We start from the raw sequence: 13,801 nt of genomic DNA, 5'->3' as shown, positions 1-13,801 counted from the left end.
TCATCCTCGTTTGGGCCTAACTATTCAGGCTATTACTGTCTATGTCTTTTTAACCCATTCTTCTGAAAGGAGTTTTCTCATCCTGTATCTTCAAGAGCGCAACCCTCGTCTACCTCCAGATTTCATGGTTGCCGGAGGTGGTGCACTCCTGAAGATTAGCATTTCAGACCATTGGCATGGTAGCACCACTGGTCTTGAGTATTCTTCAAGGCCACTAGAGGTAGCAGCTTTACCTCTGCAACATGGGAGAAGCACAAGGGAAAGGAAGCTTCACAGCGGCATGAATAGGGCATAGAACCTGATTGGGAAGTGCTCTCCTTAAAACATTGTTAACATTGATGGCCTATCTTTAGGATGGGTCATTAATGTCTAATTGGTGGAAGTGAGACCCCGGGCATCCCTGCCGATCAGCTCTTCCTGATTTCAGTGACGGACAGAACTATCGGTAATGGAGCTGCACAGCACAGCTCCGTGAACAGAATAGTTGGCCGCGGCTGGAAACTACACATCCGCCCCCTATTGATTTGAATAGGAGACAGATGTGCAGTACCAACCCATGGCCATTATTCCATCCATGGAGCTGTACTGTGTGGCTACCCCACACGTGGTCTAAGCAGTGATCTGTGCACTACAAAATTAAAAATCCCTCCATTCTTGAAAACCTAGAGGATTATTAACAAAAGCTGAATTGTAGAGTCGCTTGATTTGACAAACAATTTTACTCTTTTAAGAACTTGTGAAAATCCCTTTAGTAATAATGTCCGGTGCATGCATTGGTAAAAAGCTTATACTGTAATTGACAGAGACGTTGTATAAATGAAGGTCTAGAGCTTAAAATTATTTGCTTCAACTGATCCCTAATACTTAAAAATTTTGGTCACAAACAAATAATGAAATGAAGAAACAGATGCCGTGGATCCAGATTTAGTTTTTTTTATTATAAAAAGAAAAACAAAATCTATTTTAAAAACAGGACTATGTCAGAATGAGATGCGAGTCAGAAGCAGTAAATCCTAACCTGCCATTAATACCCGAGACCCATTCACAAACACGGTGGAATTGGATTTCTTTACCACCCGAGCATAAAAATCATACAAATTTCATGGGAAAATAAAATTATTTTCTCTCTTTTTTGCTTTTGTCATTTAGCACTGAAAATGATCAAATGCTGGTACAGAGGTCTTCAGTGCATGTCAGGTAGTGGTACAGTACATGTAACCTAAGAGCGAAGATTAAATATTAGCCCAGCTCTTACCAAACCAAAACCCTTTGGAAGTGGATGTTAATACATCAAACATAAGTTTTCGCACAAGCTCAAAATAACCTACACATTTTACAGACGGCCAAGTGACCTTCCTTGGAGAAGGACGATGAAGATGATGAGATGCACGGAACACAATTGTAAACATCACAGGTTGACACTTATTTCCGATGTGATTGCCGTAGGGCGGGTAGTCTTGTGTCCTCTTAACGGTCTCCATTTTTGAAAAAGTTCTCCAAGAAGTTGCTCGCCCCAGGATGGATGAAGAGCTGATCTAACAAGGTCTGCTCATGTTTAGAGCTTTTCATACTCACTATCTGCCTTATGTATTGTATTAGTCAATCTGTATCACTCCCATACACTTTTTTTTTATTAGCACCAACCTAAACCTTGATTTTTTTTTTATACTATTTATTTTTTATTATTATTGAAAACACCTTGGTAGATATCATCCTGCCGTCCATACCTCACTGTAGACTTCATTTACACTTAAATAGAAAAATACTACAAATATGGACCCAAAAAGACGACATTACTACGATCAAGGACAGCCTCAGGGGGGTTCCCTCGGCACAAAAAAAAAAAATGACCCTTGGTTCACTTGAGAGATCTATCACTGCATCCTGCTCCAAGTCCTACAACTAGCTAGCAGGGTGAGCCAAGAACATGTCAAATGAATGAGTACCTGGCATAAGTTTAGGGGGTGATGAAAGACGCCCCGATTTATCTTATATTAGTGGTTATCATGGAGAGTATCAAGGAAGCATACAGATTGCTACTCCCCTGTAGACCCCCGTGCTATTCCCCTATATTTCTCTTTGTGCCATTTTTAGGGGCTAAGTGACATTTTTTTTTGACCTATAGCAATTTTTATTGATGTATTACGTTTCCGTAATTATGTTGTAGCATGAGGGGCTGGATTTCTAAAAAGTATTGAATATGGGGCACAGCCCCCGAAGTTATGAAGGGTTGACCTTTCCCTCTAGTGTTAGTCATACCATTACCAGCAATTTATGCTTGGTGTTTCATCACTGGAAGGAAAGATCATTGACCAGTTCTGTTTCTACCTTGGCTTAAAATGAAGTTATCATCAGAAAAAGACATTGTCACATTGAGTTACATGTATTTTTTTTTTATAATTGGCAATGTTTTTTTTTCTCTAACTTCATATCACAATCTTAATTAAAATCCAAATTAGCAATCTTACAATTTTCACATTGGCCACTAGGACTTTTTTGACCCATACATCTATTTTTTTTTTCAAGTAGGCGTTTTCAGCAGTTTTTTATCATCAGAGGCAGGATTATAATGATAGTTGATAAAATAGGATCCACAAATAACATGAGGTGATGTGACAGCTGTTCCCTTTCCTTCACAATGACTTTTTCCACATGCTCATTGGATGCTTCAATAGAAAAAATAGGATCAGAGTTTGTCCATTGCTGTTAATGTGCATGTATTATTTCCTTAAACAGGAATTTAGAGTCTAAAAAAGCCCCAGTGGTCAGTGTGAAAAGTGCAAGATATCTATTTTTTTATTTTTTAATACAGATTGTGATATGGAAAAAGCTAAAAAAAAATATTGCCAACATGTGAAAAAAAAATACATTGAACGCGAAAACCTGATTCAAGCAATAGGTCATTTTCTGATGATAATTTCCCTTTCATGGATATAAGATTTAAAGTAAGTAAATAATTCACTAGTTACTTCCTGGTTATTATTTAGGAATATAATGGCAATGTTACAGAATAGAACCAGACTAGTCTGAAATAATGAGAAACTTGTGCAATCTGCTCATTACTAACAATGCCCCTGTCTGGTGACTATGGAATAACACAGGACTGAGGTCTAGATGTAGAGGGTAAAAACAGAACTGCGTAAGGAACTCGGTAGCTATCGTTGTCTGTGGGGTTTTCTCTAGTTTTTGTATTGGACGGGTTCATTTCCGGTTTCGTTCAGCAGGCAGGTCCGGATCAAGGCTTCTGTCACAGCAAATGGATCACAATTGGCTGATGGACGTCGATCCTCGAAGTAGCCTTTCTTCTCAGATCCCACGTCTCGGGGAATGCGAATACTTGCTCCACGGTTTGCCACTCCAGCGGAAAACTCGTGGATGTTGGAGGTTTCATGGAAACCTGTTAAACGGCGTGCATTGTCTGATCCCCCCTTGGGGTCATAGGTTTGAATATGGTAGTCATGACGCTTAGAAAGGCGCTCAATGGCTTCTTCTATGTATCTGGAAGAATTAAGGATTAAATGTTACTTGTCTGTTCATTGCTCCTCTTTACAACATGTAATTGTGCCTCTTACACAATCAGTGAGTCAAGAGGCCCTCATTCACATTAGACTGTTAGGAAAACTCATCAACATCATCAGGTTTAACCAACGTTAATCTAACCTTAAGAAGGTCAAGCAAAAATCATCTAGAATCAAAATTGTGCAAAATCTATCCAATTCTTGAAAGGGTTGTGCGAGTTTAGAATAAAAAGGTCTGCTGTTTACCAAAAACCCTCACCACTCTAGAATATGGACCATGTCTAGTACTGTTGTTTGTCCCTATGTAAGTAAATGAGGCCGAGTCGAAAGACCAAACACAGACCATGACCATGAGTAGTGTGGTTTAGGACAGACTTTTTAGAAATTCGACAAACCCTTTTAAGACCCACACTAGAAAACATTTTTGGAAGACTGGGTTAGTTTCCCTCTTAAATTATGCCTATACTTACTTGAGGCCACCATCCTCTCGCATGCGTTTTGTACTGAAGTTTGTATGGCAGCCAGCTCCATTCCAGTTTCCAGTTATGGGTTTAGGATCAAATGAAACCACGATTCCAAAATCTTCACATACTCTGTGCAGGATAAAACGGGCAATCCAGAGATGGTCTCCCATATCAATCCCTTCACATGGACCCACCTGGAATTCCCACTGTAATAAAAGATAAATATCATGACTTAATTTTAAAAAACAATACACATTGGAACAAAATATTATTGTTGGAAAAGACTTTTGAGAAGATTTTTGATGGTAAGGAAGACAAACAATTATATTCCTAATTAAATCCACATTCATGTCCTATGTGAGGCATGGATGACGAGATTTTAGGTCTTACTTTTGGAGACAAGAACAGACCTAATTTATCTGAAAAAGATTATTATGTCTGAAAGAATTTGAGAGAACTATTGTAGGGCAAGCTTGTAGACATTATTGGGGCAAAGTGAGAAGACAAGACATTCTTCAAACAGCTATACACATGGAAACCATGGTGAGAGGTGTAAACTGAAAATCTCAGACCCCAACGAGACATCTCTAACAGGTCCTCCCACCTACCATGTGTTATTTATAATATTGGTTTCTTCTTCTAAGACATAAGGACTTTAAACCCTACAGAGAGAAAAACCCAAGTGCCATGAATACCTTGGTATCTCTGTTGCTTGATGTCCATGTTGACCCATTTTAGTTTGGGATTCATTAAAAAATGTATTTCTGCCTGACACAGATCATCTTACCTGAGCTGGCATAACTTCTGCATTGGTTCCGGCAATCTTCACACCGGCATATAGACATGCGCGATAATGAGCTTCCACAATATCTCGGCCATATGCTTTATCAGCTCCTACACCACAGTAATAAGGACCTAAGGGAAAACAAATCTCATTAGGCGAGGTGGTATATCACGGGCAGTGGATGACCCCATTATTTCATTAATGTGATGAAGACATGAATAATGATCACGGATCACTAGTGATGAGCCAGTAAACTCATTGCTCATGTTTTCGCGAGCATGCTCGGGTGTCCACTGAGTTTTTTGGTGTGCTCGGAGATTTAGTTTGTCAGCCTGAATACATGTGATGAATGCCTGTTTGTTATGGAATCTCCACATGTATTCAGGCTGTCCATCAGCCACAAATCATGCAGCTGCGTCGACAGAAACTAATTCTCTGAGCACATCCAAATACTCAGAGATCACCTGAGCATGCTCGGGAAAACTCGAGCAATGAGTATATTCGCTCATCAATACGGATCACTCATGATAGTTATGACAAGTAGGTGGAAGTATATGGTATGATAACAGTAAAAGGTATCTGCAGAAATCAAGAATTACATGGTTCAGATCATGAATTTTCATTGCTTATAGTGCAGGACCCTAAAACTAAAAACTGATATACCTACTAAGTGCCAACTACTTTGTTCTTTTCTGGATAGGCATAGCATTACATTACATATGTCAGTTGATGATGGTATATTGTTATCATCAATATAGGGTATAAAAAACTATGCCATGAAAAGAATGAAGTCAGTCAAACTGGACATACCTTGAGGTCCTGGAAAGCCATTTGAGGGCCAGCCAAATGGGTGTCCATCCATGCCAAGTAAGGTATATTCTTGTTCCATTCCAAACCAGGGGTGTTCATTAGCCACCATATCCATAATCTGCTTACAAGTGTGTCGTAGGTTTGTTTCTAAAAGTAAAGGTGTTACCTGTTACTGAGATGTATTTTGGTCTGAAGGCTCAGGTTATATTTCGGCCACCACTGGCTTATGTAGTCTTTTGTTTCATATGAGTCAAAATTATGACAATATAAACAAGCCATCACATCTCTTCCCAGTCAGGATAAAGGTCAATACAACTACTAAAAGTTATGTAAACCTTCTATGAGTATTTCCCTAAGGGGGCTTCAAAGCAGAAGTAGAAGCTGAACATGGGATAGCTATGTGGTTTTGAGATGATGAAATAAAGCTTTGAATACTCTGTTGCTATACCTTTTAGATTAACTTCATTGGACCATACCAAGTGCTTGTAGCCCTACAAGCTCTTCATGCACCATCGAAACCATACCTCAGTCACGTCGAGCTTCCTGCCCTTAGTCTCTTATTTGCTCCTTCCCATGTTCCAATGGCTGCCACCCTATCAGTGAATTATCCTTCATCTAGGGGTCACCTGACCCTCAAAGACATAAGTGACACTGTTGCCCTCAGGTCAAAAGATCAGCTCATGGTCTGAACAATGCACTCCATGCTTGGGTCGTGAATGTTGGATGTCTGAAATTCGACATTGACATTTTTGCAACTTTTCTCTTTTCTACCCTCAGCAATACATTTCAATATCTTAATGTTATAAGTATATAATCCTCCTGTGCAGCCATGTTTTAATAATGTAATGAATAAAGTAGTCCTTAATATATAACACATGGTCCCAGTACTAAAATTTACTCCTGCCCTGAAGGGGATTCTCTCCTCTGCCTGCCTGCCTGCTGCTCAGCTGCTCAGAGCAGTTTACGTTTCTTGGTCTTTCCTTTCCATGACATCAAAAAAGTACATTTTGTTCTAATGAAGGAAACATGGGCACCACAATCTCTTATTCAGAACACAGACACATCCAATTTTATATTTGCTTTTCCTAAATCACTAAATTAATTGCAGTGATAATAATCCTTCCTGAAGACTCTTCCCGCATTCTTACAACTCACTTTCAAGGTTTGCCTTGCCATCCAGCCAAACCCATAATTACTAAAATCTGATATTAATTAAATAAAATACCAAGGAGACAAAATTCCTGCTAAACGGGAGCTATATACTCATTTTTATACTTTTACAGCTGGGCAGTTTGCATAGTCCATCTGCTGAGTAGTCTAAGGACAACATTCAGCAGGGTTAGTGACACAGACGGCAATCTGGCCGGCCAGCTGTCCAATTGTAGTCAATAACCACAGTTGTCTCTATGTACCGTGTATTGTATTTATGGTGAGAGAAATAGTTTAATATATGCACGCTCTTGACTATAGTGATTGTCTCTTGCGAATCTCCAATATGCTAATGGTGGAAAAATACCAGAAATACAGTGGGCAAAAAAAGTATTTAGTCAGCCACCAATTGTGCAAGTTCTCCCACTTAAAAAGATGAGAGAGGCCTGTAATTGACATTATAGGTAGACCACAACTATGAGAGTCAAAATGAGAAAACAAATCCAGAAAATCACCTTGTCTCATTTGGCAAGATTTATTTTTCAAATTATGGTGGAAAATAAGTATTTGGTCACCTAAAAACATGCAAAATGGCTCTCACAGACCTGTAACTTCTTCTTTAAGAGGCTCCTCTGTAATCCACTCATTATCTGTAGTAATGGCACCTGTTTGAACTTGTTATCAGTATAAAAGACACCTGTCCACAACCTCAAACAGTCACACTCCAAACTCCACTATGGTGAAGACCAAAGGCTCCATGCAAGATCACGACACAGGGGGACCTAGTGAATTACCTGCATAGAGCTGGGACCACCGTAACAAAGGCTACCATCACTAGCACACTACGCCGCGAAGGACTCAGATCCTGCAGTGCCAGACGTGTCCCACTGCTTAAGCCAGTACATGTCCGGGCCCATCTGAAGTTTGATAAATAGCATTGGCATTATCCATAAGAGTACTGGGAGAACATCATATGGTCTGATGAAACCAAAGTACAACTGTTTGGTAGAAACAAAACTTGTTGTGTTTGGAGGAGACATAATGCTGAGTTCCATCAAAAGAACACCATACCTACTGTGAAACATAGGGGTGGCAACATCATGCTTTGGGGCTGTTTCTCTGCAAAGGGACCAGGACAACTGATCCTTGTACATGAAAGAATGAATGGAGCCATGTATCGTGAGATTTTGAGTGCAAACCTCCTTCCATCAACAAGGGCATTGAAGATGAAACCTGGATGGGTCTAACAAAATATTGAGATGAACTTTGTTAATGACCAAATACTTATTTTCCACCATAATTTGCAAAATAAATCTTGCCAAATCAGACAAGATGATTTTCTGGATTTGTTTTCTCATTTTGACTCTCATAGTTGTGGTATTTTTAAGTGGGAGAACTTGCACAATTGGTGGCTGACTAAATACTTTTTTTCCCACTATATCTGAACGAAAATACATACAACAGTGAACCCATCCATCAAGTACAGTCAAGCTTTTATCAGTCACTATGTCTATCCTTAGATTGAGTTTCCATTCTAAGAGATGTCCAGGTCCAGTTATTAAGAATCAGAAGTACTTTTATACATTTACTGTATGTCATTGGGTCAGTTCTCCAAAACCAGATAACCAATGAACAAGAGTGTCCAAAGTCCCATGTGCACAAGTCTTAGGAGGACTAACAAGTTGAATGTTTCATTTGATTACTAAATTTTGGTGTAGACCAAATTTGACACAAAAATTTGTGTTTTTTAATTTTTTTTTCTGCTTCTCTCATCACTTCTGAAACGTGGGTAGGGTTTGGCAGGAGGGCAAGTGGCCAACTTTAGCCAACACGATTGCTATGGTTTATGCCATAACTTGGTGTATATGATATCACATAACAATAGTTGCCCGTAGCTGCCTTACATTTTAAGCTCTGGCACATGACTAGTCAACAACCAGCCAAATTTACTATGGAGCATATGTCTCTCAATACAATTGCAGCATTCCCACTCTGCAATACATTGAGACCTTGAGGATACTGCAATTGCGTCAAGCAAGTTACGGAAAGTCCAAACTGAATCAGATTGTGGTTTTCGCAGTCGCAGTCTGCTTGTTGTTGCAGTGCAGCACTATTGGCTGGTATTGAACTGTGATGCAGTAGCACATAGCCAACTTTTGACCATGTGATAAGTGTCAGTGCCAAAGTTGCCTTGTAGCCCCAGCCTGAGATTGGCATAAACAAACACCACCCTTAGTAAACACCCCCATACACATGAGATTAAAGTGATCAGATATTGGTGGGATTAGCTTACAGTCTAATGTGTATGGGGTCCGGCTGTTGATTTCAGCAGCCGATCCTTTCGTCCGGAGATGAGATAAGCGACCACCAGGAGTCTCAGCCGAGCGTTCTTGTGCATAGAGGAGCCGGTAGATACTATCAGGGTCTAAAATCCCCCCATGGTGTTTTGGAGACAGTAGATAAATTCATCATCTGAGACATTCACGTTGACTTACAAGTTACAGTCAAACTTTTTTGGGCTTCCTTACCTGCTGTCGTTCTGTTGTATTTGAACACTTCACAGAATATAAGCTTGTTGGGGTCCCTCCTGAAGGGGTCTCTGAAAATGGCCACGGGTTTCAAATACATATCGCTATTCGATCCCTCTGACTGATATGTACTTGAGCCATCGAAATTCCACTCTGGGAGTTCTGCATTGGATTAGAGACATCACCGAGCAAAAGTTATGACGTTATTCCTTGTCATTTTTTTTATAATAAAGACCATTCATGATAAACCTTTGATATTGGGTGAAATAATGAAAAAGTTTGTGATATGGTTAAATTAAAGGAACAAGCTATGGAAAATAATTTCCAAAGGCTGCCTAAACAATATCGATGTGAGCATTACGTGCAAGTATTACTTTTTATGCACAGACTCGCTTTGTTTGTTTTAATTGATAAACTGTTGCACACCTTCAATCGACTTTGGTTCGGAATCAAGGGTACGGGTTTTGCAGCGCAGGCCTTCTCCCGTCCCATCAATCCATATGTACATAGCCTGGACCTTATCTGTCTGTGGGATGTCCATGTACATCTGCTTCATTGCCTTGCTTAGTTGGGAACTGGCTGAGGTCGACATGACTGCAGTAGGATGTTGTCCTACGGGGAAGAAAGAGCACAAATGGTTAAGATGAGTTTTTAGTATTCCGACTGGGAGGCAACTAAACACTGGAGCTCTGCAGGAACAATGCAAGGCTTTTCATAGAGGCTCATGGTGGGTACAAGCAGAAATCACAGCCAATGTGGTATTCATTACTGCACAACCTTTCCGTCATCAATTTCAAGCCAAACACTATATAAATGAAGCAAAAGACAAATAAAAAGACTTAAAGAGTTTGCATCATCTTATTAAAGGGAATCTGTCACCTCATTTTTGGCATATGAGATGCGATCACCGCCATCAGGGGCTTATCTACAGCATTCTGTAATGCTGTAGATAAGCCCACCGATGTAACCTGAAAGATAAGAAAAACAAGTTAGATTATACTCACCGGGGGCGGTCCGATGGCTGTCGTGGTCCAATCCGGTGCCTCCCAACTTCTAGCGATGACGTCCTCCTCCTTACTTCTGCCGCGGCTCCTGCGCAGGCATACTTACTCTGCCCTGTTGAGGGCAGAGCAGAGTACTGCAGTGCGCAGGCGCCGGACCTTTCTGACCTCTCCCGGCACCTGCGCACTGCTGTACTTTACACTGCCCTCAACAGGGCAGAGTAAGTACGCCTGTGCAGGAGCCGCGGCAGAAGTAAGAAGGAGGACGTCAACACTAAAAGATGGGAGGTGCCGGACTGGACCGCGACACCCACCGCACCGGACCACGCCCCCCGGTGAGTATAATCTAACTTGTTTTTCTTATCTTTCAGGTTACATCAGGGGCTTATCTACAGCATTACAGAATGCTGTAGATAAGCCCCTGATGGCGGTGGCCGCATCTCATATGCCAAAAATGAGGTGACAGATTCCCTTTAAATGGGTAAAATATGCGCAAACAACTTTTCAATTTACCTCTTACTAAAAATCCTCTTTGTTCTCAAGAATAGAAGGATTTTTAATTCTATAGTTTACAACTCATTGCCAAGGTTACCGGCCACTTCTGCAGCCTACTAAAAGGGAGTCAGTTTTCTAATAAAGGAACATGCTCTTGCCATCTGTTTGCTGTAAAACTTGCAAGTACTGCCCTGAATGTGGACGGATCACTTGCAAAAGCTGAGAGCGCACAGTTCAGGCCAGTGCCGGTGTGGTTCAACCGTGTTGTAATCATCTTTTGCGTTCTGGAGCGGCTTAAGATAGAAGATGAAAAAATCCCTAATGAGAATTATTGTAGGAAATATTTGATTTTAAATCACTTTATAGGTAATCAATAATTGTATCCCACTTATCTAATGCCCATAGCACTGTAATGTGCAGGGGGCCTTTAGGCCGGGGTCCATTTGCCAATTAAATGTATGATATTTATACAGAGTCTATTAGATAAGATGATAAAAACTTATTGCGTGTGACATCTAAATATGATCCCAATTATTAATACATAGGGCTCTGAGCTTCAATACAGGACAGGAAAATGGGTAATGGGAAAGATCAAATTAATTTACTCCATTAATTATACTTGCATTGCAATGGATGCATTGTGGGTGTACAATATTAAAAAAATAATAAGAATTGAAAAAATCCAGAACTAAATGCTATGTTCACTTTCCCACAGTACTTCTTGTATTGTTCATTTGTTTCATAAATGCAAAATGAAGCAACTTACTAAATAGCATGTATTAAAATTGTTCTTCAGCAGACACAGAGCGCTGTCCTTACAAATCAATCAGAGCCCCTGCTCTTGACAGCTCTCTGCTCCCCCCTTTCCTTCTCTCTGTGTGAAAGATAGCAGGAGCGAGATGGAGATAGTAGAAAATATCTCAGGGATGACAGAAAAAAAACAGACTACAGAGTAGGAAGAAAGCACCTGAAGAGGAAAAAAGTGCAGGATAGAAGCTGTGCAGATGTCACATCCAGCCTAAATTACTGGGAGAGACACTCCCACAAGGGAAAATTCTGAACCTTGTATCAGGCTACAAACTGCATATCAGGGGACCTGAAAATGAATGAATGAATGAATGAAGATTGCTGATTGAAACTTAGTGCAATTTAATTAAGTAAATGTAACCAGTAACATAAGTAAAAACATTTTTCTCTTGTTAAAAGTGTTGATAGCCTTTAACATTACCGTTTGTGGTGCCTCCATACCAAAATCACCCATCAACCATGTCAAAACGAAATGACATCCATAACCCCAGTTTTTAGAGGCACTGGAGATCCTCAATAATCATACATCCTTCTTATAAACTATTATCTTGGACCAAACTGAGTTAAAATGGTGACATTTCATACATATAACAATCTGTATCCCAACCACTTAAAAAAAAAAATTCAAACAAAAAAAAATTCTGAGAATTGTATGGAAAATAGCAGAGATGCAAGAAATGCTATATCCTGGAAATCACTTAACGTCGTTTTTGCATTGCAAATCTAGGTAAGAAAAGCCCCTCTCAAAATGGCTACCCCCACCATTGGCATACAAGGCAGGAATGAATGAGGCACGGACAGCTGAACCTTTCCATAGGGACCTACACTCCATAGTAACACAGGAACACAACAAGGGAGATGTGAAAAAAATAATAAAAGGTCGTGATATAATAGGAATACAATACAAGAGATAGACGTAGATTATAATACCTAAGCCAGACCCAAAATAACAATGTGCAGAATCACAAACAACTCACGCTCTCCCCATTGTATATGGGAAGCAGGATTTACTGTTACATTAGCCAGTGCTGCTGCTATATAATCTAAAGAAGCAGAGGGATCATTGGGAACATATAGAAACACATCCAAGCAGAAACTGAAGGTAAGAAAATAACAATAGTGATGGAAAGCAGAATACGATGTAACCGTGTTCCTTTAGGAATAGCGCTGGCGCATCGGCAGACAAGGGGTTAAACAACATACAATGCATTTCTTTGATATAATGCTATTTGCATGAAAATACAGCAGCGCTCACCATGAACTCATCATGCAACACTCCGATGATATTAATATTATGGCCAATAGTAAGATATCGCTAACTATGAGAAACGTCATTGAGATGTCGGAAAACCGAAAAAAAAAAACCGAGCAGAAAACATCGAAACAATAAGATGATGGCGAATGCTCTAGTATATGTAGGTGCCACAATAATAATGAAAATAATGATAGTAAAGCATATTGTGCTGATGTAGCAGAGCCTAGTGGGTCATATGGCGAATCTTACTATGAAATTCGATGGTCAAAGCAGCAGGTAAACCTTTCAAATTTCAATTCAAGCCCCCCAAAAAATTATTAATTGACAATTTCAGCTCTGCTACATCTAGACATGCAATTGCATGAAAAAAAAGATAATTCCTAATATTAATATTGGCAAAATAACCGCGGTGTTGTTTATGCTGCTGTGTGAATGTATCACATTCGTATTGTGGGAAATTGTGGGTCCATAATAACATTTGGAAATTTTGCAGAAAGGTAAAGGATTGACACATCTCACATAAAGGAATCCTTCTGCGGCGCTTACCTGTATCCGATGAAGATGGAGATGAGGATGCGGACAGTCCACAGGGCTGTGGGTGTTGCTGGTTTGGTTGCTGGGTGTTAGTTATATGCTCCCATTCTCAGGTTTGAGGTGAGCTTGTTCTCCCCGGTCATATATTGAGGAGCTCAGTGCCAGCCCCTAGCCTGGCGATTGGTTGGCTGCAAGCATGATCTCTACATGCCACCCTGGGACCTCCTTCATGCATTGTGCCATTGGCCATACTTGCAGAAAGTGCAGCCTACATCATCCTAAGGATCTCCCCAGTGCTGAGAAAAACAAGTCAGGGAGGGAGGAGCGAGGAAAAAAGGACACAGAAGAAAAAAAAATTACAAAAACTGAAAAAAAAAATGTGGACAAACATCTTGTTAATCTGAACACAGTGTGGAAGGAGATCTGTGTGATTGCAGAAGAGAAGGGCACTTGTAA

The 13,801-nt window shown here is 40.1% G+C and overlaps 1 protein-coding gene and 1 long non-coding RNA gene across 2 annotated transcripts; both read right to left on the bottom strand.

Annotated features, from left to right (window-relative positions):
• Positions 1-917: 917 nt before the first annotated feature.
• GLUL (glutamate-ammonia ligase) lies at positions 918-13,493 on the bottom strand. Its single transcript, XM_073571344.1, has 7 exons — positions 13,358-13,493; positions 9,680-9,865; positions 9,254-9,415; positions 5,577-5,723; positions 4,770-4,897; positions 3,989-4,188; positions 918-3,498 (listed from the first exon to the last, which is right to left on the bottom strand). The coding sequence occupies exons 2-7, from the start codon at positions 9,843-9,845 to the stop codon at positions 3,180-3,182; spliced, it is 1,122 nt and encodes a 373-aa protein (XP_073427445.1). The 5' UTR covers positions 9,846-9,865; positions 13,358-13,493; the 3' UTR covers positions 918-3,179.
• LOC141085779 (uncharacterized) lies at positions 7,520-9,247 on the bottom strand. The gene is made up of 2 exons (XR_012231405.1): positions 7,797-9,247; positions 7,520-7,642 (listed from the first exon to the last, which is right to left on the bottom strand). It is a non-coding gene; the product is annotated as an uncharacterized lncRNA (long non-coding RNA).
• Positions 13,494-13,801: the final 308 nt, after the last annotated feature.

The sequence above is a fragment of the Dendrobates tinctorius genome, unplaced genomic scaffold (assembly GCF_039654945.1).
Source record: "Dendrobates tinctorius isolate UK_male_01 unplaced genomic scaffold, ASM3965494v1 ptg000029l, whole genome shotgun sequence".
Lineage (NCBI taxonomy): Eukaryota > Metazoa > Chordata > Amphibia > Anura > Dendrobatidae > Dendrobates > Dendrobates tinctorius.
Note: the sequence above shows the minus strand (reverse complement) of the source record. Positions and strands in the feature narration are given on the sequence as shown.